At 38.9% G+C, this 27,262-nt stretch overlaps 1 protein-coding gene across 1 annotated transcript in view; it reads left to right on the forward strand.

The window, feature by feature from the left end:
* RAB2A (RAB2A, member RAS oncogene family) overlaps window positions 1-19,959 on the forward strand; it is a 43,178-nt gene extending 23,219 nt beyond the window's left edge. The window contains exons 5-9 of the mRNA XM_039549475.1: window positions 1,830-1,912; window positions 3,255-3,347; window positions 6,918-7,029; window positions 16,014-16,082; window positions 18,322-19,959. Of these exons, the coding sequence (XP_039405409.1) occupies window positions 1,830-1,912; window positions 3,255-3,347; window positions 6,918-7,029; window positions 16,014-16,082; window positions 18,322-18,417 (453 nt within the window). The 3' untranslated portion in view covers window positions 18,418-19,959. The remainder of the gene's footprint in view (window positions 1-1,829; window positions 1,913-3,254; window positions 3,348-6,917; window positions 7,030-16,013; window positions 16,083-18,321) is intronic.
* The last annotated feature ends 7,303 nt before the right edge of the window (window positions 19,960-27,262 follow it).

A 27,262-nucleotide genomic window follows, 5' to 3' on the forward strand; every position in this document is an offset into this window, starting at 1 on the left:
ACCATGATTAACTTACTTAGGGAGATGAACAATTTCATGTGTCAGGGTGGAATTTATGAAGGTGAAACAGGCAATCTTAATGTGTTAGGTGAAGCCCAGGTCATGTATGAATTTAGGCAATCTATGGAATACCCTGGTAACAATAAGTTGTCTATTTAGCAGGGAAGTGTTTCATTTATCTCCCACCCACTTGAGCTAGTCACCACATCAAGAAAAAGTTGTAGAGCTTACTTGAATGTCTATGTAGGAAACCAAGTATTGCACTGAAAAACTGTAGGTTTTTTTACTATTTCTTGGTGTATTCTACTGGTTGTATTCTATTACCAAAGTTTACATAAAGATGTTACCAAAGTTTACATAAAGATGTACTTGGACTCTTGGCCAAGAGCATATGTGAGTGTATTCTAATGGTATTGAAACTATTAAGTATGTTGTACTGTATTTTATAACTGTTTCCACTGGAATGGCTAAGATAAAGTGTTTTCTTAAACAGAAGTTACTGTCTATTCTGGAAGATAAGGATGCTTTCTGAAGATTGAACATGTCTAAACTTGTTGTGCTTGTTCTTGTTCAGTGACAGTATCTAGATCAAGTTCTCCTTGAATTCAAGATGATCTAGTATTAAGAAAAGTACAATAACTGAGAAGAAAAAGTTCTCCATAGACTTATTTTGTAGGCATGGCTGAAAGGTAGCTTGTATTTGATAAATATTTCACTGTTATGTTTCATGGTTTTAAATCAGGGCAATTTCCTATACTTCTACAGATTTACTGCATATATAGGGGGTTTTTTTCAGCATTAGTATTTCTTAAACATGTTCTATGTTATCTTTGAATTATGCTAAAGCATCTGTTATTGCTAAATATTAGAAGCAAATATTTCTTCTAGCAAGTGTCAAGTGCTAGATAGGTCTTCTGAAAAACATGAGCATGAGGAGCTCAAGATCTGCAACCATGAATATTTATTTTTCAGGACTGTATTCTTTTGAGCATATACTTCTAAGTGCTGAGATTTTTACAGAATACTCTTCTGTGAGAACTGTCTAATTTATGTAGACTTTGAAGTTTTTCACAGTGTATATGAAGATGACTCTTGCATCCTGTAGCTGCTTTGACAAGCATTATTTATCAAGTACAGAGGAAATTGATTAACTGTGGAGCAGAATTGTGTAAAATTGAATTCACAACCATTTTCTGTTTTTTCTTAATAAAATGATTACTGAAAGAATTCCATCTGAAGACTGTTGAAAGCTGGCTGCAGTTTATGATATAACGGATAAAATCTGCATCCTTGGCCTTCCAACAACCTTTACACCAGCAGATGGTGGGCGTAAAGATGTCATTCATCATTTATTTACAATGGACTTTATTTATTCTAGTGTCAACAGCTGCCCCAGGGAGCAGGTTATTGAATTCAAATGTGAAGCTCTGGGTTATTTGCTTCCTTTCAAATTTGTCTTCAGAGCTTAGTTGCTAGGAGTCCATTCTGTGCTCTAATAATGATTCATGTATTGTGAAGCCATTCAGTAAATTGGGTTGTCAGGGATTTCCAAAAAAGGTTTAGAGGTCTTATTCTGATTTTTTTTTTTTCTTTTTTTTTTCTGTTTTAACAGCACTGTGCTGTAGTTGGTGTCTTCTCCTTATGTGCCTTCTCTTCCTGTTTTTGGAGACTTTGTCCCCAGTTGTCCCCTTTCTGATTTCCCATCCATACTCTTCCTTATCCCCATCTCTCAAAAGTAGAATTCTATGATCCTGTGATTCTAAGTTCATGGTTTTCAGGACCAAAAAAAAAGTATTAGATATGAAGTAATGAAACTTTGTGTTCTACAGGCAGGGCAGGAGTCCTTCCGTTCCATCACAAGATCATACTACAGAGGGGCTGCAGGGGCTTTACTAGTGTACGACATTACAAGGTGAGAACACCAACTGGATTACAATGATGTCTTTGTAGAATTGTGCTATGGTGTATAGCAGTGCTAAGTGTCTCATTTAGTTTGGCTTTTTGTGTAGATATTGGTAATCTAACATTGTATCAACCTTCTTTAAGTGCTCTAAATCAAGATATAGCATATGTAACCTACATACTTCCAGTTTTCTCTGTATGGTAGTTGAGAAAGTATGCCCAAATTCTCAGGAAGAATGAAATAAAGTATTTTTATAAACTATTGACCTCTGGATTTCTCTTTACTGAGAAAGACCTGAAAATATTTTATTAATTCCTTTCTAATGTTTTTATTATCATGAGAGATAATTTTTCTTTAATTATAGCAGAATACTTTTACTGATGTGCTATTCTGCAAAGGAGTGAAATAGTAAAACATAGAAGTTTGGTTACATAAAAAATACCAGGAAACTTCTACCATTGCTGTGTTTATGAGGTTTGGAAAATACAGGTCTTAATCTGGTAGTTTTTTAGTAGGTGTTCAGAAGTTACTGAAGTTTCCCTGCTGTATTAAAGTATCTACATACAGTTTATCTGTAAAACTCTGGGTATTCTGGCTGGTTTATGAAAATGTTCAGGCTCCAAAATCTTATTGTGTGCCTCCTTCTGTAGGTCTTGGCTCTTGTTGTTGTATTGAGCAATGCCTTGTACTTTACTACAAGATTTCCTTTTGTTCCCTTTTTATTTCTAAATATCAGGAAGTAACATATTCTTTCTATTGGATTTCCAGTTAAATTAATCTTTGATTAATAAATAAAATACGGTATCTTAAAACCACTCTACAAGCATGGGATTTAATACTTGGTGTACACCTTCTGTAAAAACTGTAATGTCACATTCATGCACCTCACTTTAAAATACTTTATTGCTGAATTTATTATTCAGCTTCTAAACTCACAGAAGATTATCAACCACTTTCTGCTTTCAGTAAAACAAATACTACTATGTGAGTATGCGTTTATTTGTACTGTTGTTTGGATTGGTTGAATCTGATGGGTAAAATTCTGTTCCTTTAAAATTCTGTTCAGCAGTTTTTGTATGTATATAAAATTACAGATTCTTACAGCTCTAAGAATCCTCTTTACAATTTGTAGCAAACATGTTTTCAATTACCTTTTAGTCAGAGTTCATTAACACTCCTTGTTTGCTAAATTTTTGTTCACCTGTTCTCCCTCTCACAAAGGGATTACTAGCTTTTATCCCCGGAGCATGTGCACTAATAAGTGAGTTGGTTACTCAAGTAAAGAAGCTGACTAACAGGGGAAGGATTTCTTAAAATACTGCTTTTAATGTTCATTCTCTTCCCTACTTAGGAGGGACACTTTCAACCACTTGACAACTTGGTTAGAAGATGCTCGTCAGCATTCCAATTCCAACATGGTTATAATGCTTATTGGAAACAAAAGGTAAAAATTGATCAGCTGCTACTTTGTAAGAGGGAAAGATTTAACTTCTCCATATTTCAGCTTTTGGGTTTTCTTATTTGTAGGCAATATGTGAACTTTAACTTCCCTTCTGTCATTTTGCATAGTTCTGTGATGAACCTAAAGCCTTTCCTATTCTAATTAGACTAATACAAATGTGCAGCACATGGATCAACTATGTTACATTCTGAATATCTGTTTTGGAAGTAATTTTACTTCCAAAGGATTGATTGTGAATGCATGTAGCAACGGATTTATGAGTTATTTTCTCATTATGCTTTTTTGTTTCTGGAATCACCAATTAGAAACACCTAGATCTCCCCCTTATTAGAAGAATGATTCCTAAATGGAGGTGTTCTAAAGTGCTTTAGTTTTTGGTTAAGAATCACATCAAAGAAAGTGTCATTTAAAAAAAAAACCCGATAGTACAGGACTCACATCAAAAACTTCTTTCAAATGTAAGAAGTGCATACCTCAGTGATTGAGACATTTCTGATTTGCAAGCCTCTTCCATATTCTGTACCTTTTAGCTGGGGTTGGTGTCAGAGAATGCTTTTTCACCATTTCCTGGTAAAGTCACTGGGTGATGAAAATACAACTAAAAGTTTTGGAAGTGTTACCCAATTTGTAATCAATTTACCAGTTACTTGGTCGTCTTACCAGCTAAACTGTGTAAAATTGCAAAATTATTCCCTGATGATGCTGAGACTTCGTAGTAAAAGTCTTAATATATTCACTGACATGTTTTTATTATCTTTAATTCTTCTGGTTCTTGATCTGGTGAATTGTAGCATCATGTCTAGATTTTTTTTTTATTTGTTGGATGCAGAATTTTTTCAAAATATCGAAAGCATCACCTCAGAATTTAATAATCCATTAATTATGGGCCTTTGTGTAATTGACTTGAACTTATGTCCATGCCTCAGCAATTCTTGAAGGTAAAGATGCCAGTTGAAATTACAATGTGTACGTGTGCCCCTGAAAATTTCACAAACAGCCAGATCGTTTCTTAGATGCTACTGGGAAACAGCTCTGTGATAGTGAGTCTGGGTTTGCTATTTGGGCCTGTTGAACTTTTATTTTCTTCTTCTTCCCCCTCTTCTCTCTTCTATTTTCCCCCACTGCCCCACCACCCTCTACGTCCTCCTGAAAACCATGGTACATATTAAGTAATGGTGAGGTTTGTGAACTTCTTTTTACGTTACCTGGTAAATGACTGACAACTTTCTTTTTAATTGAGGAACGTGACAAGCATAATCTTGACAAATTAATATAAAAAATGTAATCTTGTCTTATTAAATGAAGCTTTGGTAAACCCGTGAATGGCCCTGACCAACTGTTTCTATACTTGTGTGAGTAAAAAGATGGCACTGAGAGAAACAGTAGAGTGTACTGTTTGCTTGAGATAAGTTTGCGTACTTAATTGACATCTGTAACTTTCTGATTATTCTTAGCTGTTAAACTACATTTTCATGTCTTGCGTTCTGCTGATGCAGACTTATTTGCTACTTGCAGCTAGTTCAGTAGTTCCCAGTTACAAGTAGGTTGTATTCAAACAATAAATACACTTAAAATGTGCACTTTATATTGTTACAGAGTAAGGTGCTGCATGAACTAAAAGTATTAAGAGTTTAACTTAAAAGTTTTAAGCTTTTTAAAGGATATTATTTTCAAGGAGGACAAGAAGAAAACTCCTTCAATTTTACTGTATTTTCCTGAAAGAGTTCTTATGGTAGGGCATACTACTAGAGATGGGTGGAAGGAAGAATGTATGCTAGCATAACAGTTTTGAAGAAATAAATACTGCTCTTATGACTCCCCAAAGTGCACTTGACATAAGTTTGTAATACTGATTTATTGCTGGATTTGAAGAGTATTGAGAATTTAATTTGAAATATAATGGCTGTTTGTTGAAAACATTGCAAATACTAGTGTTAAAACATTACAAATACTGTACTTAATCTTCTTTCCAGAACAAAGCATAGCTATATTGATCTAGTAAGACCAAATGCTTCGAATTATTGGAATGGAGAGAGGAAGACAACTGTGGTTAGTAGAAGCAGCTAAAGATCTTTAAGAATATGTTTAGGTATCAGTATTGAGTTTTGACTGGGCTGTCATTGCAGTTTTTGATACAACTGCATTATTTCAAGTAAAAAGTTATTTGTTTATGTTCTGTCATGGAGATAACACTGAAGTGAGTCAAGGTTTTAAATAAGGTATTTTTGAAAATAGCATGGTAGTAGCAAATAAAGACATTGCTCAGGTTGAAAAAGACAATGTCAGCTAATACTGGGAATGCTTAAATATAAAGAATGTCAACTTCAAAATTGTTTTAAGAAGATATTTCTTGTATCCTTACCTTCAAATTTTTTTTAATATTTAAGTAATGTGCTGAATGGTATTGGTTCTGTAACTCATCTGAGCTAGCATTTAGTTAAAAATCACGAAAATCTGCTTTGCTGCAAAATAGATGATGCCACAGTGAGTATTACCTATTTTTAATATATGTATAATTACTCAGTTGGGAAACACTGAAGTCTAGTATGATACTCTTTTATTTGTATACTGACAGCAAATTAAATACATCTATTTGCATGCTTTTTAGTTAAAAATATGTATCTAAGATATTTATACATGTACAACTTAGATGAAAATTCATTGAAATATATATCTTACACTTATAAATCAATAATAAATTTATCACTATTATTGCTCAAGATGTAATATACTTGCAAAGAAGGACAAACTCTGAATTCTTTGTTCCTAAAGGAGTTTTAAAAAGTAAGAGTAAAATACTTATCTGTATGATGTAGAGAAATGGATTTGTCTCTAGTTGTCCAGTCCAAGAGGGTTTTTTTTCTGCTTCTTTGGGTAATGTTTAACTTTGAATTAAATTGCTTCCAAAGCAGGGAGCAAGAACTTGTGTAACACTCACTTCAATTTCTTTAGCTGCTGGAGGGCCAGGAATTTCAAAACCTAAATTCTGACTTACTCGGAGATGCTAATGTAGTTCAAAGCTAATGTAGTTCAAAAGAATTTATTTTTTGCTTTTAAGTTTTTTATTAGAACAGAAATTGACTGTGTGAAGTTTTGCTACTGAATAGAAAAAATGAACTTTATTTTTAGAACTGTTTACTATTAAGAAATCACTTACAAAGCTCCTTTATCAGCTCAGCTTTATAGTATTGAATTGGTAGGTAATACTATACTAGAAGAGTATATGTACTGAAAAGACAATGTCTGAAGTTAGTATTCAAGGAATACCTAAATACACACTCATCCTGTAGAAAGCTGTTTCATAAAGTCTTTGGTAAGATTTATGTCAGCTAGGATATATAGCTCGAGTGAGTGTGATGCCTGTAACTATTCCATATACTGTAAGTGCAGGGCTTACAGTAATTCTGCTTTATTTAAGGGCTTGACTAGTTATATACCCAAGTTCTGATGGGAGCTCTTGGCTTCTCAGGCTTATAAGCATGGCTGTGAAGGATAATCTTTATATGGACATGTTAGACCATGTAACTTAACTTTTTTTTTCTTCCATCTTAGTGATTTAGAATCTAGACGAGAAGTCAAGAAAGAGGAGGGTGAAGCATTTGCACGAGAGCATGGACTTATCTTTATGGAGACATCTGCCAAAACTGCTTCCAATGTAGAGGAGGTAACTTTGCTCAGCACTGGCATTTTATTTAAACACTTGCTTTAAATTACACATTTGTATAGATACTATTCCTCTAGATTCTGGGTTCCTTAACTTGAATTAACTGCTCTTTATATTATGAGAAAGACAATGTCCGTGTTGTAATTGATTGCACAGCACTACTTATATTGTTGAGGCTTCCTAATTATTGTACTTGTGGGGTTTTTTGAAGCACTTGATCAGAGAAATGGCTAACGTCTGTCTGTCATGAAATCTAAGAAATAAGGCTAGAATAGATTTGCTAGTCCAAAGCAAGCCAAGCTATTGGTATTCTTGGTAGATGTCATCCTAACCTGTTCTGAAGGCTCCTAGTATATCACAAGCTCTTCAGAGCAATCTCTTGCAGTGCTTTGGTGTTTGTACTGTCAACATCTTTCCTCTCTACTACCTAGTAGGAATCTTCTTCAATTTGCACACAGCTTCAATTTTCTGTCCTCTACGGAGCTGCTGAAGAGGTTATTGTAGTCTGCTATTTATTTAATTAGTTTTTCAGTTTTTGCTACTTTTAAAGAACTTAAGTCTTTTCAAGTTTGGCTTATAGTTCATATTTCTGGACACATGTGAGTTCTTGCATCTCTCACCTTGATTTACTGCATTCCTGTCTTGAAGGGTGGTCATGGTCAGCTGACCTCAGCTGCAGCTGGATGCCCACCAAGTTGCTCACTCAGTGCCTCTGTCTAGCAGGATGGGGGAAAGAACCAGAAGAGCCAAAGCAGAATAATACTCAGGGGCTGAGACAGAGTTTTAAAAATGAAGGAAACAGATGGTTGAAGAGTGACAGAAAGGCAATCACTTACAACTTCCTACACACAAATCGAATCTCAGCCAGTCTCTGAGCAACAGCAACTTTGACTGCCCTTTGGTTTTTATTTCTAAGCATTAACTCATGTAGTATGAAATACCCCTCAGGCCAATTCTGGTCAGCTGTCCTGGCTGGTTTGTGCTCCCCATGATTTTGCCTACCCTGTGCCTAATCACTGTTAGGAGAGGGCAGAGTAAGAAACAGTGACACTCAGCAGTAGCTAAAACATCCGTGTGTTACCAACACTGAATTTTAGTCACAAATCCAAAACACAGCCACATGCAGACTGCTGTAAAGAAAACTAACTGCATTCTAGTCAGACAAGTACAGTGGTGGATAAAGAGCTCCAGCTGAGATGCTAGTGCTATGTAAAGCAGAAAGATTGCTTCACATGTCTTTCAAGCCCATACTCAGTTCATCCACACTGACGTTTTTTAGAATAACATGATGTAGTTCATCTTCTTTTAATCTCCCCCTATTCTTTCCCAAAACTGTCCTAAATTCAAAATGGTATGTGACCAATGAGGTATTCTTTTATTGGTAAAGCCTTGTAGTTACAAAATATTTAAGTTTTTTTAAAAGTTACAGTAAGCTACAGATGACTTTCACAGGATTCATTACTATCTGATTCTCACATAATCACCTCTCTTTGCATCAAAAACTATGTCCTAATGAATGAATTGTCCAGTATCTAATGCATCTCTGATTATCAGGAGGCAAATGAGCATTAAGTTCTTTATCAAAAAGCTCAAATAGAATCCTTTCCTTTCAATTATACAGGTGAGTGATGTGTGTGTATACTAACTTTCTAGTTCTGGTGGAAAAGCTTCAGGATATAATCCCTTTCAGTGACAATCAAGTGAATTCCTTAAATGGTGTTCTCAGTAAACACTAAAAAAAGTGGCACGATGTAGAATAGTTAACAGCTACAGAAGCAAAATCCTAATTTCTAGCATTTTCTTTATATGAACAAATCAGCTTCTGTTGGTAAAGTTTATTTAAGCTGTTTCCCTTGTTTAATCCTGATTTCCACTACTGTGGAATACCTTAGTAAATCTGTAGCAGGAGCAGTACATGGACCTTTTTGGTGCTTGGATCTTAAAACAGTTTAAAATTGTTCATTATGTTCTTCAGGATTATGCCTCATTACCTACATCTTAAATAGAAATGGATGATAAGGAGTGGAAAATATCCTCTTGGCTGTTTATTTTGTGTAAGGCTGTTGGAGAAATTTCCACCCTGTTTGCGTAATTGGTAATAGACGGTAGGGAGTGGGAAATAGATGCAGGCTCTTCCTTCATAGTTACTTTGGAGACTTATAAGAATTCTCTGTAACCACAGAGTTAAGTCATCATATTTGATGTGGAGTGGGATTGTGTAAAAAGAGTTTTTGCATCACTGAGAGGATAAAATGATTACTGGGGGGAGGCTAGCCACAGGCTTATAATTTGACTGCAGTGCAAGGACAGTTAATGCTAGTCTCTTCAGCAATATCGTACTTATTTAAACAGGAGGTTGTTAATTTCCTTTTAGCCTCTGTCTAAAGCTGTAAAGGTAACCAACTACCAAAATATTACTGACTTCTTGTGCCTTTTTTTTTTTTTTTTTTTTTCCTTCTCAGTGATTTCTAAGCTGGTTGGAGTTAGTGTAGTGTACACTCTAACATGCATGGCTGTGGTCTTTCTCGTGATGGAATCCTGTTAACTTTTAGAATCTTGGCTATCATATTTGCTTTACTTTGTTGAATTGTGGATGGGTGATGTGTACTCTGAGGTACTGTTTGCAGACTTCAGTGTTGCTTATTTACTTCTAAGAAAACACTGATGTCCATTGGGAGGCTTTTCACTCATACACATGTTAGTCTGGGGTCTGTACCCCAGGAGGGTTTGCACTTGTTTTAATCACAACATCTGTTGATTTCTGACCTCTCGTTAAACCAGCACATAATACATAAGAATGTTTTTTAGTCTCGTTTGCAAGAGGCATTAGCAATTTTATCACATTAGCTTTTTCACTGGTAGTTCAACAGTAGTATATGACTATTAATTGTGGTCTTACCTGCATCCTGCAGTTCAGAGTTTGCTAAGAGCCTTCTGCTTGGGCAGGGGCAGAGTAGAGTCACCTGCATGGTCTCAGGGTGACCATGTAGTCTCCTATAGCACACACTGCTTAACTTCTTGTGCCTGGCATATCAATGGTTTGAATCCATTTATGTGCACTGGTTCTCAAGAATTAAGGATACCTAGCTGTATTTGGGAAGCTACAGTAGCTTTGTGCATAATCTTTTCATTTCAGAGTACTACTTTTAATAATGATGAATGTTGTGACCAATCTTAAGCCAGAAAGTTCTCTGGATGCTGGTCAAAGCAGTTCTAGACAACATCAGCGTTCAGAAGCTGATCTCACCTGAGTCGTGCCCTTGTATCACTGACTCCTGGTGTGGGAGTTGGTTTTAGTAAGTTGTTTCCCATATGGAGCGGTGCCTATGCCAAACTTAAGAGCATTATTTGTGTTATTCCAAGTTGTGTGCACATAAATAGAATGCAATAGTAAATTCATTATTTAGGATTAAATCTGAGTAGACTAATGGTTTTAACTGACCAATGGAGCACTTCTGCTACATGGAGCTCAAGTTCCTGTAGCTTCACCAGTGGGATAGATAAGAGAACAGAGATTGCCTTTTGTAATGTTCTGAAGGGTGAAAATGAAAATCTCTTGGCAAGATTAGATTCTTAGAGGCATCTTAAGTTGAACTGATTTTTAAAGTGTGCTTTATTTCCCTTCCACATTCTCTCTGAACACTACTAAGAGCTGGGAAACAAATAGTTGTTTGACATGGTAATATAGAAAGCAGGGATTTAGTTAATAAAACTTGAAAGTCATAGGATGTTAATAATTTTCATAGCAAGGTAAATTGACACAAGAGGTAATCTGACTAGTACTTGCAAAAGAGTAGGATTTCTACATCATGAGTCCTTAAAAAAAAAAAAAAAAAAGCCCACCCAAAAGTTAGGTTTATCTTAACTTGTATCAAAACCAGTATTCCTTCAAGCTTCTAGAAATCAAAGCGCTGACCTTTCAGCAGTGTGAAGCTGACATTTTAGCCAGTTTCTCCTGTGAGAAGGCTGAAGTGTGAAGCTGACATTTTAGCCAGTTTCTCCTGTGAGAAAATGGGGTTTGAAGCTCATGTCACTTCAGCTGTGGAAGGGAGAAGGGCTAGGATACCTGGCTGTAGTGAAGATACACAGCTTTTAGCTCCTTGTGGCAAATCCTTGGATTGTGCCCCAGCTTCACAGTAAGGAATAGTGGCTCTGCCATGGTGCTTGGGGCTTCTGGGCATCTGTGATGAGAATAAAAGGTTTCAGTTAACTGAGTGTTTCAGGCTTTATAGAAGAACATGAAATGTATGATACTGCCTGCCTGACCTGTAGATTCCTGGAGAGATGGATTCTTAGTTCTAGGGAATTTATCTTTTTTTTTTTTTTTTTTCCTCAAGTATTCTGTCCTGTGTAACTGTTCAACAACAGCTGCAGGACTTTTAAAGTCAGTTTGAGCTCTAGTAATATGAATCAGCCCAATAAGTTTGTCAGAAAGATTGTGCCTCAATGGGGACATAAATTGTGCTATCAAGTTCTGGTTTGTGTCTTTGCACCTATATTTCAAATATAAGGTTACAAATGTGTTGGGGTGCTTTTGGGGTGTGGATCCATGATATAGCACCTTACTACTGCTTATAATTAATCCTTCTGCATCCCTTCTAGCATGCTAGGCCTCTTCCTGAAAGATCATTTAGCTGCAAAAGGTATTGCCTTACTGTGTGTGCATAAAAGAGCTGCTCAGAGCTTTGGAATCTCACTTTATTAAGTGGCCATCCAGTACCACTTACACACTGGGAAGGTGCATGCTTTAGGCGTAAATCCATTTGTTGTCCATATTGTTACTGTTTCCAAATGCATTCTTAAATAGTAGAGTAATCTAACTATTTTATCATATCGTACTGCTAAAAGATAAGATAGGAAGTTGGAGAGGAGGAGGAAATTCTAGGTGTTGTCTGGGTCATGCTTTAGAATTTGTGTTATATTTAACCTTTAACATTCCTCATTTAATTGTAAGAAAGAATCCAGAAATACTGATTGCCCAATTATTTCCAAGCATTAGATTTAATTTTAACATTGCCACCAGAGGGCAGCATGTTCCACGAGCTGGCCGTGCCGAACGTGATCTCATACTTGATTTTAGGCAAAGATGAACTTGTAAAGTGTTGAGTTTTGAAAAGTATCGGTGATTCATTTACGGGATTTTCCTGTTATGCTCAGCTTGTAGTGAAGTCCTCAGATTCTTGTCCTGTTGTTAGCTTTCTGAGAAAGACAAGCGACATTATTGACATCTGCAAGTGAAAACTACATGTAGCTGCTCTACTGATCATGTTCTGATGCCCTTAGCTTATTATTACTCCTGCATACAGCTTCCATGAGACAGAGGTATCAGGAACTTACTCCCTTACCTGTTTCTTGCATTGTTTTTACCAGTTGCAGAATTAATTCTTCCTGGATTTGTCTCAAGGGTAGTAAACCTGCATTACTTATTTGTGTGATGATACGAATGTTGAAGTTGATTTAATTCTACATTGAGTGTTTGTAGGATTAATTTACCTAAAATGTGGTATCTGTAGGGTTTGGTTGTTGCAGTTTTGTGTTGTTTGGGGGGTTTTTTGGGGCAGGTATTGTGAGACATGGCCTCTTGATTCTCATGTTGGACTATGATCTGGGAAACTCCTTATACAGATAATCTAAAGTGATATTACACTGGTATATTGTGATTTAAAAGCCTCTTTTGTTGGCTTTGCAGTAGGTGCAGGCATGACACAACAAGCAGATCACATCTTGCAGGACTCATTTTCCCACTTGTACAGTAATGCACTTCTCAGTGGGGTACTGCTGTTATTTGGAAACCTAGTTATAATGAGCACACAATTGAAAAACACGTTACATTAAAACAAATCACTGAATAACTTGTATACAACCTTTTTTTAATGCTGTGGTACAGTTATATTCAGCAGTCTCATGCATAAAAGCATCAGTAAGTTGTGGTTTAGAAAATTACTGAGTGTTAAACATTAAATGTAGACATTTTCCTGAAGTTACATTGTTTTCTTGAGTTTTCCCAAAATTTAGTCAAGGATTTTTATATTTGGAAGTCTAACATACTGATTTTGCAAAAGTCTCTCACTTTTGGGAGTAGTAGAGGTACTGTGTATGAGGGCCTTGCCATCTTTCAGGTGATTGTACATAAATCCAGGGTGAGTCTGGTACTGCCTCCCCTGGAGTGGTGAAAATGAACCTGAACCTGATTTGGGATGGACAAGCATGAGTATCTTTGTCTAGTGTTTTAGTAGCAGCAGCATTATGGGAATGTACAGTGCAACTGCAGTAGGCTTGGTAGGCAGCCAGCTGAGCCCATGTGGGCTTACTGGTGAGGTCTTGTGTGGAAGTGGCTAAACTGCACCTGGATCCAAGTTGGTGTGTGAAGTGCTACAGCTGTGTTCTTGCAGTCCCCTGCATGTGGTCTAATAAATCTAAACTGGATTTGAGGGGAAATTGCTCTGTCTTTGTGCATCTATGGTTCAGTTAATCTGAAAGTATGATAAACTATAAATAAATTAAAATGTCCATAAATAATTAAGAGTTTACAGTATACTGCATGTTCCAGATAAGAGTTAGAATATGCAGTATTAAAAGAGATTTTTAGAAGAACTTAATTATACCAAGTTTACCTTCTTGTCTTTGCTAATTGGGGCACTAGCATGCAATACCAAAATCTGATAAGATATTTCTAGAGCAGGTAGACTGCTGTTTTAGTGATGTTCTCAGGTGATTATTTTGAGTCTGCTTACACTTTGAATCATAAGTTAACATAAAATATGTGGATGTGAGAAACAAATGGAAGCATCAAGGGATTGAAGTCTCTTTTCATGGCTGATTAGTAGCAATTTTTTAGAGTACATAAAAAGAAGAGAACGTGAGGTAGACTTACTATGTGCTATATTCTTATCATTTGTTTTCAAATAGGAATTACTTCTGTGGCCCAGTGCAACCTGGCATTTTGCTATGCAGAGCAACAGTATGTGCTGTTTCAACACTAAATATGTTGTGCACCAGAATCACTGATGGGAATGGGGTAGTCTGATTATGACTTCAGGAGAACTGAAATGATAGAACTGAGATTAATGTAATATTTGGTTTTTTTCAGATCAACAGTTTCTTGGCCAATATGTTAAATATTGAAATATACTGTACTGAACTCAGTATGCTCTTTTGCTTTGTACAGTACATGTGTAGTAATAGAAGGAATTTTGTGTTTATGCAGTACTGTTTTCCAGTGCATTTTACTGGTTTTTGTGAGGATAGATGCATTGCTACAATGACTGTTCTTGAGTGTAGTATCCAAGAGAATTTATTCTCAGTTGTATTAGATTGGAGTCTGTTAAAATTCTAGTTTGTTGCTCTAAAGTAATTTTTGTAGATTTAGTGTAATTCTCATGAAATTAATTCTAAGAGTCTTGGTGTACTTAGCCGGCATCTTCTAGAACAGTTAGAAGTGCCAATTGTTAAGTGCTTGTTTACATGAAGTTATCATAATGCTTTTTTAAGACTTCAAGTTCTGTTTAGTGTCCCGCTGAAGTAGAAGTATCCTCACAGATTCCAGCTGTGTGAATTTTCAAAGTTGACGTATACTTTTCAGTAGGCACATGTATGAGGCCATTACAATAATTAGTATGTTATCAGGAACAAAGATAAGTTTGAATTTTTTTCCTTACATAGAAAACTTCTGTTTCTGAGGAATTTGAATCAATTCGTAGTTGGCCAAAAGCCAATTTTTCTTCTCAACTCTAACACGTGTTTGAAAAACGAACTCGCTTCCTAAGTGCCTTGTGAATCTGCAATGATTAATTCTTCTCATTATTTTGCTGCAAATTCTCATGACCCTCTGTGATGATTCGATCACCCACTTAGAGTTTATGCATATTCATATCTCTCTGCTCCTGCTGCAGTCGTTCAAGTCTCCTTCACTGGCTGCGGTGTGTGCTTGGTGCAGTAATTGAGCTGCAGTAGATTGATTACTCTGGGGAGCTGTAAGGCCTTTAAAGGTGAAAACATATCAGTCCTGTTAATTAGGAAACAAAGCTCTGGTGGCAAGTTCAGCAGTCAAATGCTTCCAGTGTAGAAATGAGGAAAGGTATGATTTGTTCCTCTCCATGAACCCTGTTTACTTTTTTATATTTGAATTAGATCTGTATTTGCTGTAATAGGCTTGTGCAGAGGGTTGCATGTCTTGTATGATTGCATGGTGTTGGTATTTTAAAACAAAAAAACCTGTATGTTTGTTGTAATTACTAGCTGCTGTTAATCACCTCCTAAATTATACATTATTTTAGGCATTACTTGACCTATAAAGCTAAATGAGAGATGAAGAATGGAATCATTGATTGTAAACTTTAACCAAAACATTTATAGCAGTTGCTTTTTCAGACCTGAGTGTTGAAGTATTTTCTCTGAATTAAAACAATAGATTTTTAGAAGTTATAAAACCTGGGGCCTCTCCTTTCTACTATTAAGATGTCTGTTGCCCATTGTGTGCAAGATTAATTAAAGAGAATACGTTCTTAAAATTAGGTGAATATTAAATGATAGCATAAGGTTTCATCCAGCAGACAGCATCCTTACATCATCATTGTAAGTACCCTGTGGTTTTATGTTGCTAAGCACTCTAATCTAGAGTGGCCTATTACAAAGATATTAAGGGTAGGGGAAACCATCTGCCACACAATCTATCCATAAGGGTCAGAAATAAATAATTTAAAAGTAATTTATATATCTTAAAAACCACTTTTTCCCTGTAATTACTGGACAACAGATTGTAGAATACGGATGTTATGAAAATGCCACTGTTTTTGTAAACAGCGTGTGATCCATTGCTGCTTCAGGGTAAGTTATAGGATGCTGTTGTCATACCTGTTTCTGCAGAGGTCAGGAAGGAAAGTCTCACTGAAGCAACTGCACAAGAGATTGAATTCTAATTAGTGCATCTTACACCAAAGGGTATTGCATTCATTGTGTCTGTCATCTTTTTTCCTCTGTTTTAGGCATTTATTAACACTGCAAAGGAGATCTATGAGAAAATCCAGGAAGGCGTTTTTGACATTAATAATGAGGTAACTTTTAGTACTCTGAAGACTCTTTGCTTTTTAAAAGTGCAAAATTCACCTTCCCTAGAAGGCTGAACAGTAAAAGATTTGTCTGTTCCATTTGCATCTAGAATGCTATTGTGATAAAAATGGATTAAAATAAGTGACCCTATCCATCCATGAAGCATCGCAAAATAATATAAATCCCCAAAAGAGAAGAAAATCCACTTTCATCCACTTCTCCATATGGTGTCATCTGTTTTCAAAGATAATTTTCCACTATGTAAATGGGGGACCATGTTGATATGCCAGATGCACTCCATGAGCTGTCCAGTGTAGGGGAGGGATTGCTTTGAGAGTTACATAAAAGACTTTTGAAATGTTCCTGGTTTAGGTGGCTGGATACTGTAGGGAATAAAAGATTAGCCATTTTGGTTATGCACATTACTGAAATTACAGATTATTGGGACCTGTGCCTTTGCTTGTTTGGGGTGGGGGTGGAGAACTGGAGAAAGGGGAGCAAGAGCTAGAAAGACCTATAATGTCTCTTGAATTTTGAAATGATTGTGCTGTTGAAAATTTTGAGCAGTTAGGAGAGATGTTCACAGCAGTAGAAAAAGCAGATTCAAATTCTGAGGTGAGAAATAGACATACTAGTGTTGTATAGAAATGTTAAGATTGTATAAGCTCTCTGTTAATGTCTCATAAAAAATTTGGCAATGTGAGGTGGCCAGTCTTTTGTGAACACCAAGTTGGTTTTTTTATCCTTCATGTCCGTGAATATTGTTGCTGAGGTGCTTAGTAAAACCACATGTGAAAATCTGCACCACCACTCTGTTCTGTTTCTGCTCTGTGGAGAGGTGTGTCCAGACTGTCACTGTGATGCTTCTCTTAAACATTACAGTCCTTGCAGAATTGTTCAGAGTAGGAAAGGAATTGGCAGGACTCAAATTAAATAGCTTCACCTCTTTCTGCTCAATATATTTCAACATGAGAAACTGTAGACTACTGAAAATATTACTCATTACTTCAGAGAGGAAAAAATGAGAAACTTCAGTAGTATGCAAAGTAATGCATCAGGAAACTTGTAGCTAAATAAGACTTGAATAGTAATCCTTCAAACTAATTCTGACTGTAAAGTGTGTGTGCATGTTGGTGAAACACTTCTTAAATTCAGTCCACTGATAAAAAATTTAAAATTCTTTCACATCTTTCCTGAAGAAAATGCAGTTGGTAGTACAATATAAATTGGAGAGCAATCAGAGTGTCTGAAAAAGCACGCTTGTTGTATCTGTCGGGTTTCATATAGTAGCTGACTGCTTTACTGTGCCTTAAGGAGCTCTGATTGCAATATGCTGTCAAGAGCCAACAGTCCGTGCTACTTATTTGGCTTTATGCCAAGTCTGGCTCCTTGATTCCTCAAGAAGTTGCTATCAGCCCAGAGGGGGCAAAACCAATGAGCCATAGGGCATGCTTTTTATTAAAGAGGAGTCAAAGAGCGAAAAGAAACCACATCAGCTGCTGTCAATACTGAGCGAGTGCCAGAAACCCGAAGGCTACCACTGCTGCAGAACAACTGCCAAGCACTATAAATCTGAGATTTGCTGTGACGCAAAGTTTCCTTAAGAGCTTAATTTTTGAAGCTACTGTATTACTTTTCTCAAAGTGCTGTATTTTTAGGTAAAATCCACTTGAGGGAGTGAGGGTTAAGATATAAGTGTGATTTTGATGAACGAAAGAGCTACGCTGTGTGTGGGTTCTTGGCAAGTAGCCATGTCTTTTGGGATCACAGAAATTATTGATGACACAGAACACTCGTATGCCCTTAGCCTCTACAGCTGATTCAACACAGAAAGAAATGCTGTCTAGAGAGGAAAAGTTTTATATTAAACTATTAAACTAGTGGAGATTTTGGCAAGAGGGGAGAGGTTACACATTCTTAGCAAATGCTGTGTATTTTTGAGCCATGTGCCCAGTAGTATTCAAATACAATTCTTGCTCTGTGGGTTTTGGCTTTGTTTTGTTTTGGTTTTTTTTTAAGAGTTTAAGCTACAGAGTGTAACATGGAGATAAAATTTAAATGAGAAGGAAGCCATCTTCCTTTAAATAATACTTAATCACTAAGAACATGCTGTGAAAAAATTAAAAACTTTGCTATATTTATTGCATACATTAGGAGAATGTGTTATATGATCTTCTAAATAGAAAAAGTATCTTTTCAAGTATATTCTAAAATACTTACAGTGTGTATTAAACTTCATTTCAGGCAAATGGCATAAAAATTGGCCCTCAACATGCTGCCACCAATGCAACACTTGCAGGCAATCAGGGAGGACAACAAGCTGGAGGAGGCTGCTGTTGAGCCTGTTTTTACTTTCTAGCTGCCTGGATGGGGCCTACTAACTTGTTTGTTCACCCTTCTCTCCCCCTGCCCCGCTCACCTCCACTTCAATTCAACTGAGACATGAAACTTGTAAGTTGGTTTCCTGTTGCAGAAGACTTTATCCTTCAAATTCTTGTATAACTTTGAATAAATGGTTAATGTTCACTTAAAGACAGATTTTGGAGATTGTATTCATATCTATTTACATTTGATTTCTAGGTCAATTGATGTGATTATTTTTGTTAAATGTTGTCTTGTGCCCTTGACTACGAACTGAATTGTATTAAACACTACAAAATCATCTGAGTATTTTAATCAGTTTGTGTAGTTAGGTTTCCCAGCTCCTGAGGTTACCTAATGTTTAATATTGTAGAGCTGTCCTCAAGTTTTTTGTCAATTTTCAAGGCTATGAAGAGAAGCGGAAGGACTCTTTTAATTCTGTATTTATCACTTTCTGTATATATAGTTTAATAACCTGCTTGGGTGTACTTGCCAAGCTAGAATTCTTTAATGCATTTGCATAAAACCTATACTACTTAGAGCTTGAAAACTACAGAAGCATTAATAGAAATTGCTTGGATGCTAAATTTTAAGCATTTTTGACATTGTTAGCATGTTCATGCTCCCCTGTCATTATCCTGAAGTCCAAGAGAGATGCTTAATGTATATTACTAGAGGCTACATACGTGCTATCTATTTTAATGCCAAATGTTTGCTGTTTATCCACAATTTCCACAACACCTCTTCAGAAATGGATTAGCTGTTTGCCTTAACAAATACTATAGGTAAAAACAGTATGAATGAAAAGTAGAGGAGTTGATAAATTTAAAATGGCACATTTTAAAAACATTAATCTTCTCAATGTTTTTTTTCTTGTTTACCACTTGATTTCTAGGTATATTTTTCATGCAAGGACAGTTTTTCAACCTAAATGTATAGTGGTTGTGTAAAGTTTTCTTTTAGTGACAACTTGTAATCCTAAATATATGGTAAGCATCTTGTCTATTGTGAAGAGGGTGTGAAAATAAAATCTGCCAGTTTGGAAATCTTGATGAAAATCAAAACTACAACTGTTTTGTTAATTATTATGGTCATGGCTGGCAGGGGGGGGCATATTTTTCCTCAAATGAAAGGGTTGCAACACTGCAAAACAAAATCCTGTGTTTTAAGTGTTTATTTGTTAAAATACAGAATTTTCATGTCACCTTTTGTACAAATGTGCAAACAACTGAGTTTCCATCTCATCCTATTTAAATAATTGCAGACAAAAGGGTGACACTAATGCTAGGCCATGCTTCATGTATTGGGGGAAATAAAGGGGTGGGGGGCAGGCAGTGACTGCAAAACTTTTGTCTTACTGGACCAATACTGACTGCAACACAACACTGGGGGAAAGGGGTCCTCATGTCACCCATTCTGATTGTCAGAACTTGAACATCCAGAGTGAATAAACTTCAGCCTGATGGGTGTAACATAGCAGTGGTTCTGAGATTAAATAAAATTTGAAAAAATGGTGTGGAACCTTTTGTTGGTATCTTGGGGAAGGGGGAACCAATATGGATTTATGTTAGTTGCTGACTTCAGTACTTTTTTACACACTTAGGAACACTTTCAGCAATGTAATATAATTGTTTCCAAATTTTAAATTAATAAGATGTTACTCCATTTGCATACTTTGAACTGTTAATTGTTTATTATACAAAGTTTGCATTTATAAAGCACTCTTACTGTTTCAGTTGGAGTTTGAAAATTGTGTTGCATGACAGTAAAACCATAGGACTGAACTGCATGGATGACAAGGGAAAACTGGCATGTTGTAACTAGCTGTTCACAAGAAAGAGTGAATGAACAAGACTATTAGCTTGAATTAACTACTTGAAGTTTTTTTCCAATTGGTAATGTTGTAGAATTCAATTGCTTGAGATCAGAGAAAAGTATGCTCTTATCTAGCAGACTAAGCTTCATTACAAAGGGGAATAAATTTAGCCATAGAAATGGTCCATTAAGGGAGCAGAGCGGGGGGGGGATTTGTACCCTGTCTCGAGAAGAACAAAAATGCATGCTGTTGTAAGTGGTGATGATTTGAAAAACTGAAAGCTTCTGACAGTCTCTCATTTTCTGAGAACATGGAAGAGGTATAGAATTGCCCAGGAATCCAGGGCTAGTATAATAAAGAGCCACCAGTGCTGCTTTTTGGGATGTGAGAGGGGCAGGGGGAATACGCTGTGACTTACTAAAGTCACGTATGCAATCAGTTGCTGATCCTGCTGGTTTGGTCCTGGCTCACATGCCAGTCTTAGACTCTATGTTATGTTAAGACTCTGGTACTTTCAAAGAGTAGCTAGAACAAAACTGAAATGTCTGTGCATTCTGGCTGGCTTTTTGTCACAAACTTTATGCACACATAAACCTTTTGTTGCTACAGAAATATCTGTATTTTTGTAGGGGTTCTTTTTGAGAAGCCCTGATGCTATTTTCTGCAATTAGAATTTGAAAATTTTGTAACACAGAACCTAGCAGGAGGGTTTACTTCTAAAACATGTGCTTTGACAAGATGATTCTTTCACAGGTTTCAGTTTTACTTGCACATGAGTGACTGATAATTTGCTGGGATTTCATGTTGAATTCCAGTTGCTTTTGTTGGTTACATTTTTACAGCCAAAGAGCCAAAACATGTAATTGTTTCCCAGCAACTTGTACAGCTGCTACATGTAATGTGAAACTGTTGATACCAAAAAATCGTACCAAGCTTCAGTTTTTCCCTTAGTCCTAGTTTAGAATATGGTATAAAGCACAGTTAACTTTTAAAAAAAGGGATATTGGGGTGCTAAGCCATTTAAGCATGACTAAAGACTTGTCTCTACCATTTCTGCTAAAAATGAAATGCTATGGAATTTTGGCAGTCGTTGAAGAAAGATTAACAGCTCCCCCTCAATCTTAGACCTGTGCATCTCTTTTGGCTTTGGTCATAATGATTTATTCTTGTGCAGATCAGACTCAGCAGTGAGTTAAGGTGAAATGACTGCCAAAACACTTGCTGATAAGCTGAAGTAACAAGTGTCTGAAGCCTATAGCAAGCAGTGAGCGCCCATCCCCTGCTCCAGGGTTGTGTCCTTCCTGCTGTGTTAAACTTTTTGTGACACTTAGTTTGTTGTGGTGGCTGTTGAATAGCCTTCTGCTGCAATATTTATATGTTGTTTGGGTTAGAAGTGGCACACACTAAATGACATACATTTATATTGGGTAAGTTATTTCTGCCTTAAGAGTTCACCTGTGACTGACTGTTAGAGCACTAAATCTTTTCTTGGAAAGAAATTGAAAACTCTTATCAGGCTCAAAAATACACTTGAACTGAATCTGAATTTAAAAAAACCAACAGAACATGTATTAAATAAACTTAGAAATATCAAAAGACAGTTTTGAGCATTGCAGGATTTTTTTTTTTTTTAAGCAGCCTTTCTTAAAGAGGGCACCCCAATGTGCCTGTATTTTACTCAGAGTTGTTACCAGTAGGGTATTGCTTTTGTAAATGCTGAGGCCTGAGGTAGTGATTCCTCTTAACAGACTGTGCTTTTGATTCTGCTGTGTGTCCTACAACTTTCTTCTTAGGTTTTTTAGTTGGTTTGTTTGGGTTTTTTTTTCCTTCTAAATCAAGTTTCTCCTGTATATCATCTCCTTTTTCTCTTTTCTGTTTTCATTTTGTTTCGTTCAAACTGAAGCCTGTGAGCAAAATGCTGCTCTCTGTCTTTACTTGCTCCACATCTGTAACTCTCACACTTAGAGGAGTTTGCCCAGTATGGGGCATTTGTTTTAGGGGTGGAAGGGTGGGGCAGAGGGAGAGGGGGAGGTGTGTGCTATCTGGCTGCGTGATACAAAAGCGTGAAGGAAGTATTCCATGGGCTCTGTTACTTGTTAGACCTCCTGTGTGTACTGGTTTGCATGTGTGGGGGGATATAATTTGCCTAGTCCTTTTCCAGTATGGCATGGGAGGAGATAGGGGAGACAGAGGAAGACTAACAGGTTTTATTTGGATATCTGAATAAATTTGTTTGCTGAGCTCATATGTATGATTTGTATATACTTAACGTTCCTCCCCCTAGAATCTCTGGGTTTTCTTCTGCCACATTACTGCAACGTAACTTTAACAGTATGCAGTGGTGATTTATTGTAGTACACTACTGAAATCTCCATTTGTAAATAATTCAGGCGCTGCTGTGTAAGTAGCTGATGAAATGTCTTTACTGGGTCTGCCGCATATGAAAGAAACCACAACATTAGGCAATAAAAACTACTAACAGAATGTTACGAAACCAAGACCGTGACAAAAAAAGCAGCATGTTGTGGATCTATCATTTTTATTCTTGGGACAGATTTTATTATTTTTGGAACTATTACAAGACTTATGTTAAATATTGTGGATGATAAGAGGAAACAGACTCTTGGCAAACATGGAAAACCAATTACAGCATATTACCCTGTTCCCCTTCCAATAAAGGAGGGGCAAAGCTAGAAGTTTATTCTTTGCTTAGCATCTGGGCGGGGTGGGGGGGAAGCATTGGCTTGAGGAAAGAGATTGTTGCTGTAGCAATCTTACTGCAGTCAATCCAAGTTGGAGAATGCAAACCTAGTGTGCTCCACAGTCAGTTATACCCCAGCCTAAAAAAGCATACTGTTATGAGAGTGCTGAGTAAAGAAATGGCTATTCTGTACCAGCAGATACACTGTTCATTTAAAAATACATTTTAAAAACTTGTGTTTGCTTGCATATCTGTGTTGTGGTGATAGGCATTTGACTTGATATGTAAACTGAAACACACATCTGGGATTTAACTGCAACATCCCATAGCTCTGTGACATAGAGGTGAAATAAGGCATAGGAAAAACCTTCTTCAAAGTTTATTTAGAAGTCTGCACATCCATTTGTATTCCTATCCCAAATTACAGTTCTCATAAAATTGTCCATGGCAGCATAAATGTAGATGAATTGATGCATCAGTATGTTTGTTGGAGTTCCCCCCCCCCCCCAGCATAGTTATGATTTTTTAAATTCCTTTGTTAAAGAGTCAGAGATATAAATGTTTATATTGGGCAGATTCTTGTTGATGGTATATTTGTAAATTACAGCAGGATCTAATTAGCCTTTCTTAAGTGAAGCCCAGTTCTATTACTTTTCCTAGATTTAAACATAAAATACTGGGAGGCAGGAAAACCCTAAAGTGTGAGGACAGTTCAAAGGAGACCAAGGTACTGTGCTAACAATTGTCAATTTAACAGTTTCTGGGTTAAAGCAGTCAAGTAAACATTGCATGTTCTGATTATGGCATGGGAAAACATTTTCAGATGCAGGAAATGTCTGAAAGAATGTGACTTTAAAAACAGTTAAATTGCAAGGATACTTGGGAAGACAGAAATCCATGGGGTTGCTTGCTGTCTCCGAAGATGAGGCAGGAAGAGGCTGTCAGTGTAAGAGGCATTGCCCAGCACCTGAGCACTGGCACCCACACCTGGGCAGGTGTTGCTACACGAGGACGGTAGCACTGGACTGCCTGTGACAAAGGAACTTCTAAATTTGTACATTGTTGCCAGGTGCGCATTTGACAGCACTAAGACCGGAGCTGAGGCAGTGTTCAGAATTTGTAGGACACATGTGAATGGTTTTTAGGAGGAGGGGTGTGTTACAGAGACAGCAGCAGAGGAGATGGAGCAAATCTACTTGTCAGCTGTTGGCTCAAAAAAAACCCTGAATCAATGTACAACACCTGTCTGTGATTGTTGTGTGCAGCAAAGCTTTGTTTTGAATGTAGTTAGAAACAGATTGTCCTTATGGGGTTTTTTTATCCCATTTTAATTTATGAGGATGACTGGACCTTGGGTTGCTGGTTAGTGTCATGTCTAAAGTACTTGAGAATATCAGAACACGAAAGAATTCCTGTGTCTGGTGCCCTTGAGAGTCAATCCAGCCACTTCTAAGCAAAAGTGACTGACTGACCTAAACTAACTGGTCACCGATGAAGGTCTGTCAGCTGTCAGTGGTGCACAAAAATCCAGCCGATGGGCTCTGCTGCTCCTGCTTGCCCAGTGTTGTTCAACTTTCATCTCAGAAGTAAAACATTTCTGCACAGAAACAAAAGTGCTTGTGGCATCTCCTGTAGTTACTTGCTATGAAGCAGAAATTAAGTTTGTGAACTCATGTGCAATCTTGTGATCCTGTCTGGGAAGTTTTTCTAAAAAGCCACTTAATTCCAGAGAAAAAGGTGTCCTTATGTGCAGGACTGACCACTGTGCATCATAAATTAAGTGCTTTGGCTTTTCTGTGGATTCCTCTCCAAGTCCAATTCTATTTTCCTTCCAGTGTACTTCTCTTCCTTTTTGTTACTTCTCCCACCTTTTTCTTCCTTCTTTGGAGTTTGGGTGTCTTTTTAAGGGAAACGATTCAAGAAAAAGAGCAGCATATTTACAGTTCCCTTTTGTTCTGGAAGACCTGTATTAATTATCACTGGTAAAACAAAACACTTTTATCTACTTCGGGTGAAGTGATGATTGCTTGTAACAGTGCCACTGTGTAAACTTAGAGACATAGTTGGTCAGAGACCCACCTATTTAACTGCTAAATCCCGGCTCCTGGATCATCCACCAGTAGTAGAACTCTTCAGTACGATCACAGAAGAAAAATGCACTTGCCTATTAGTCGTATTTTTGGCCAAGCACCATCTGAATGGTGGGGTTTTGTTTGGTTTCAGCTTCATTTTGAAGGTGTGTGTAACTTCATTCTGTCCTGGCTTTCCAGTTTAATTCAATTGCTATGCAAGATGAAAAGCAGCTTTCCTTCAATGAACTCTGAAATTCTAAAGTTGTGGGGTTGTTGCTCAACCAATCGAAAAGAGGATCCATTAGAGGAGAAGCCTCTACTGAAACTGCTGCTTTGTGAGCCAAGACATCGGCTTGCTTGCTGCAGGAAGAAGACGGCTCATTATCGGGCGCTGAGAGACAATGTGTTGGAGTCTCCTCTTCCTGCTCCACAAGGACTGAGGCGTCTCTGAGGTAAGCAAAGCAGCAATGCGATACTCCCTAGGCTTATCAACCACTATCAGCTGGATCGTCTGTTTGCTCCAGACTCCACCTTTACTTGGAAAGTGCTTGCAATTCCATGAGGTAATTCTCCCAGTGCTGCGGCTTGTTACCACGGCCATGTGCTCCTAGCGTGAGCCAGGACAGAAAATGAAGAAAGCCTACCCCGACATCCCTGTCCCGTAACTTCCTCTTTCTCCATCCTGCCGGGGCCGGCTGTTGAGCTTCGCGTGCTGTGGCTTTGGCCATCGCGGCAGCGCCCGGTCCGGCCGTGAGGGGAGGGAGGGCAAAGCAGCGCTGGCCGGGCGGAGCCATCGCCCTCCCGCCGGCCAAGCGGCCCGACCAGCTGCCCCGGGCACCCCACGGCCGGCTTAGCCACAGGTGCGAGCTAGCACCTGCTCGGCTGGCACCGGGGCCGGTATAAATCTGCGTTATTTTGATTAAGCTCGGATTGATTAGGAACAGGTCCGGGCTAACATACCATAAACACCTATTAAAGCGAAATAAATACGTCTACAGGGGGCTTAGCTTAAACGGGTGCAGCTTTGCCTGCGCGGGGGGCGCGGAGGTGGCGGCGGGCACCGCACACGGCGGCCCCCACGGAGCGCGGCCCCGACGGGGTCGGCGCACGGCCCCAGTGCGGGTGCCCGGGCGGTGACCGATGGCGGTGACCGATGGCGGTGACCGATGGCGGCGGGCGGGCGCCGCCGGGGCAGGAAAGCCCGTCTGGGCTGACGTCGCTGCGCGGGGGCGGCCGCGCTGTCGCCGCGGGAGGGGGCGGGATGGGGTTCCCCATGGGAGGCGGGTGAGGACCGCGCCGTGCCGGTGGCTCCCGCGGAGCCCCGTCCCGGGGGATGGTGTTGATCCGTCGCCACGGCAACCTCCGACCCGCTGGGGGAGGGGGCGCAGGTAGCGGGCGCAGGTAGCGGGCGGGGTCGGTCCCGCCACCCCAGGAGGCTCCCGGCACCAGCGACTCGCTCTTCCCGGCGGCCCCGCGAGGGGGGCGCGCCTCAGGCCCCCTCCCCATCCCGGCCGGGATCCCGAGGTGGTGTCCCGGGGCTCCCGGCGAGTCCCTGGGGACACGGAACGGCGGCGGGAGGGGCTGCGAGGCTCTGCGAGCGGAGCCCCGCGGGAGGGAAGGGGCACGGTGCTCCTGCCCCGCTGTGGCCCGGGGATCAGAGCTGCGAAGCAGCGAGACCTTTCAAAGGAGCGAAGCCCTCCCGGAGCGGGAGCGCGCACAGGCGCGGGGAGCCCGCCCCGCCCCGCGGACCGGGACGCGGGATGCGCGGGGTCCCGTTCCCGGGAAGAACAATGGCCGTGCGGAAGCCAGGCCGCTTCTCCAGCCCAGCCGGGGCTTCCCTCCAGGATGTGTTTGCCTGCTCGACCTACGTACGCCCTTGCAAGCGGCCGCGTCCTCCCCTTGCCGCCCGCGTGTGGAGCCGCACCATTGTGGGACTGCACGGAGGCGTGGGAGGGGTGACTGCATCAGGAAAATCATTCCCTGCCACCAGGGAATGGGGTTTTGTGGTCACTCCAAGGACAGCCCGGCCTGTCGCCCCTCCCTGACCCTGCAGAATCTGCCTGGAGCCCGTCCCCGAGTTTCTCCTCTGATCCAGCTCCAGCTGCAGCGTTCCTGACCCGTGTGGTACCGAGCTGGCTCTGAGGCCGGCTAATAACTGTAAATACAGCACATAGCTGTTCTGCTTAGAAAAATAATAGGACAACTGGTGGGTTTGACTTCTTTCACTGCATATTA

The sequence above is a fragment of the Corvus cornix genome, chromosome 2, assembly GCF_000738735.6.
Source record: "Corvus cornix cornix isolate S_Up_H32 chromosome 2, ASM73873v5, whole genome shotgun sequence".
Classification (NCBI taxonomy): domain Eukaryota; kingdom Metazoa; phylum Chordata; class Aves; order Passeriformes; family Corvidae; genus Corvus; species Corvus cornix.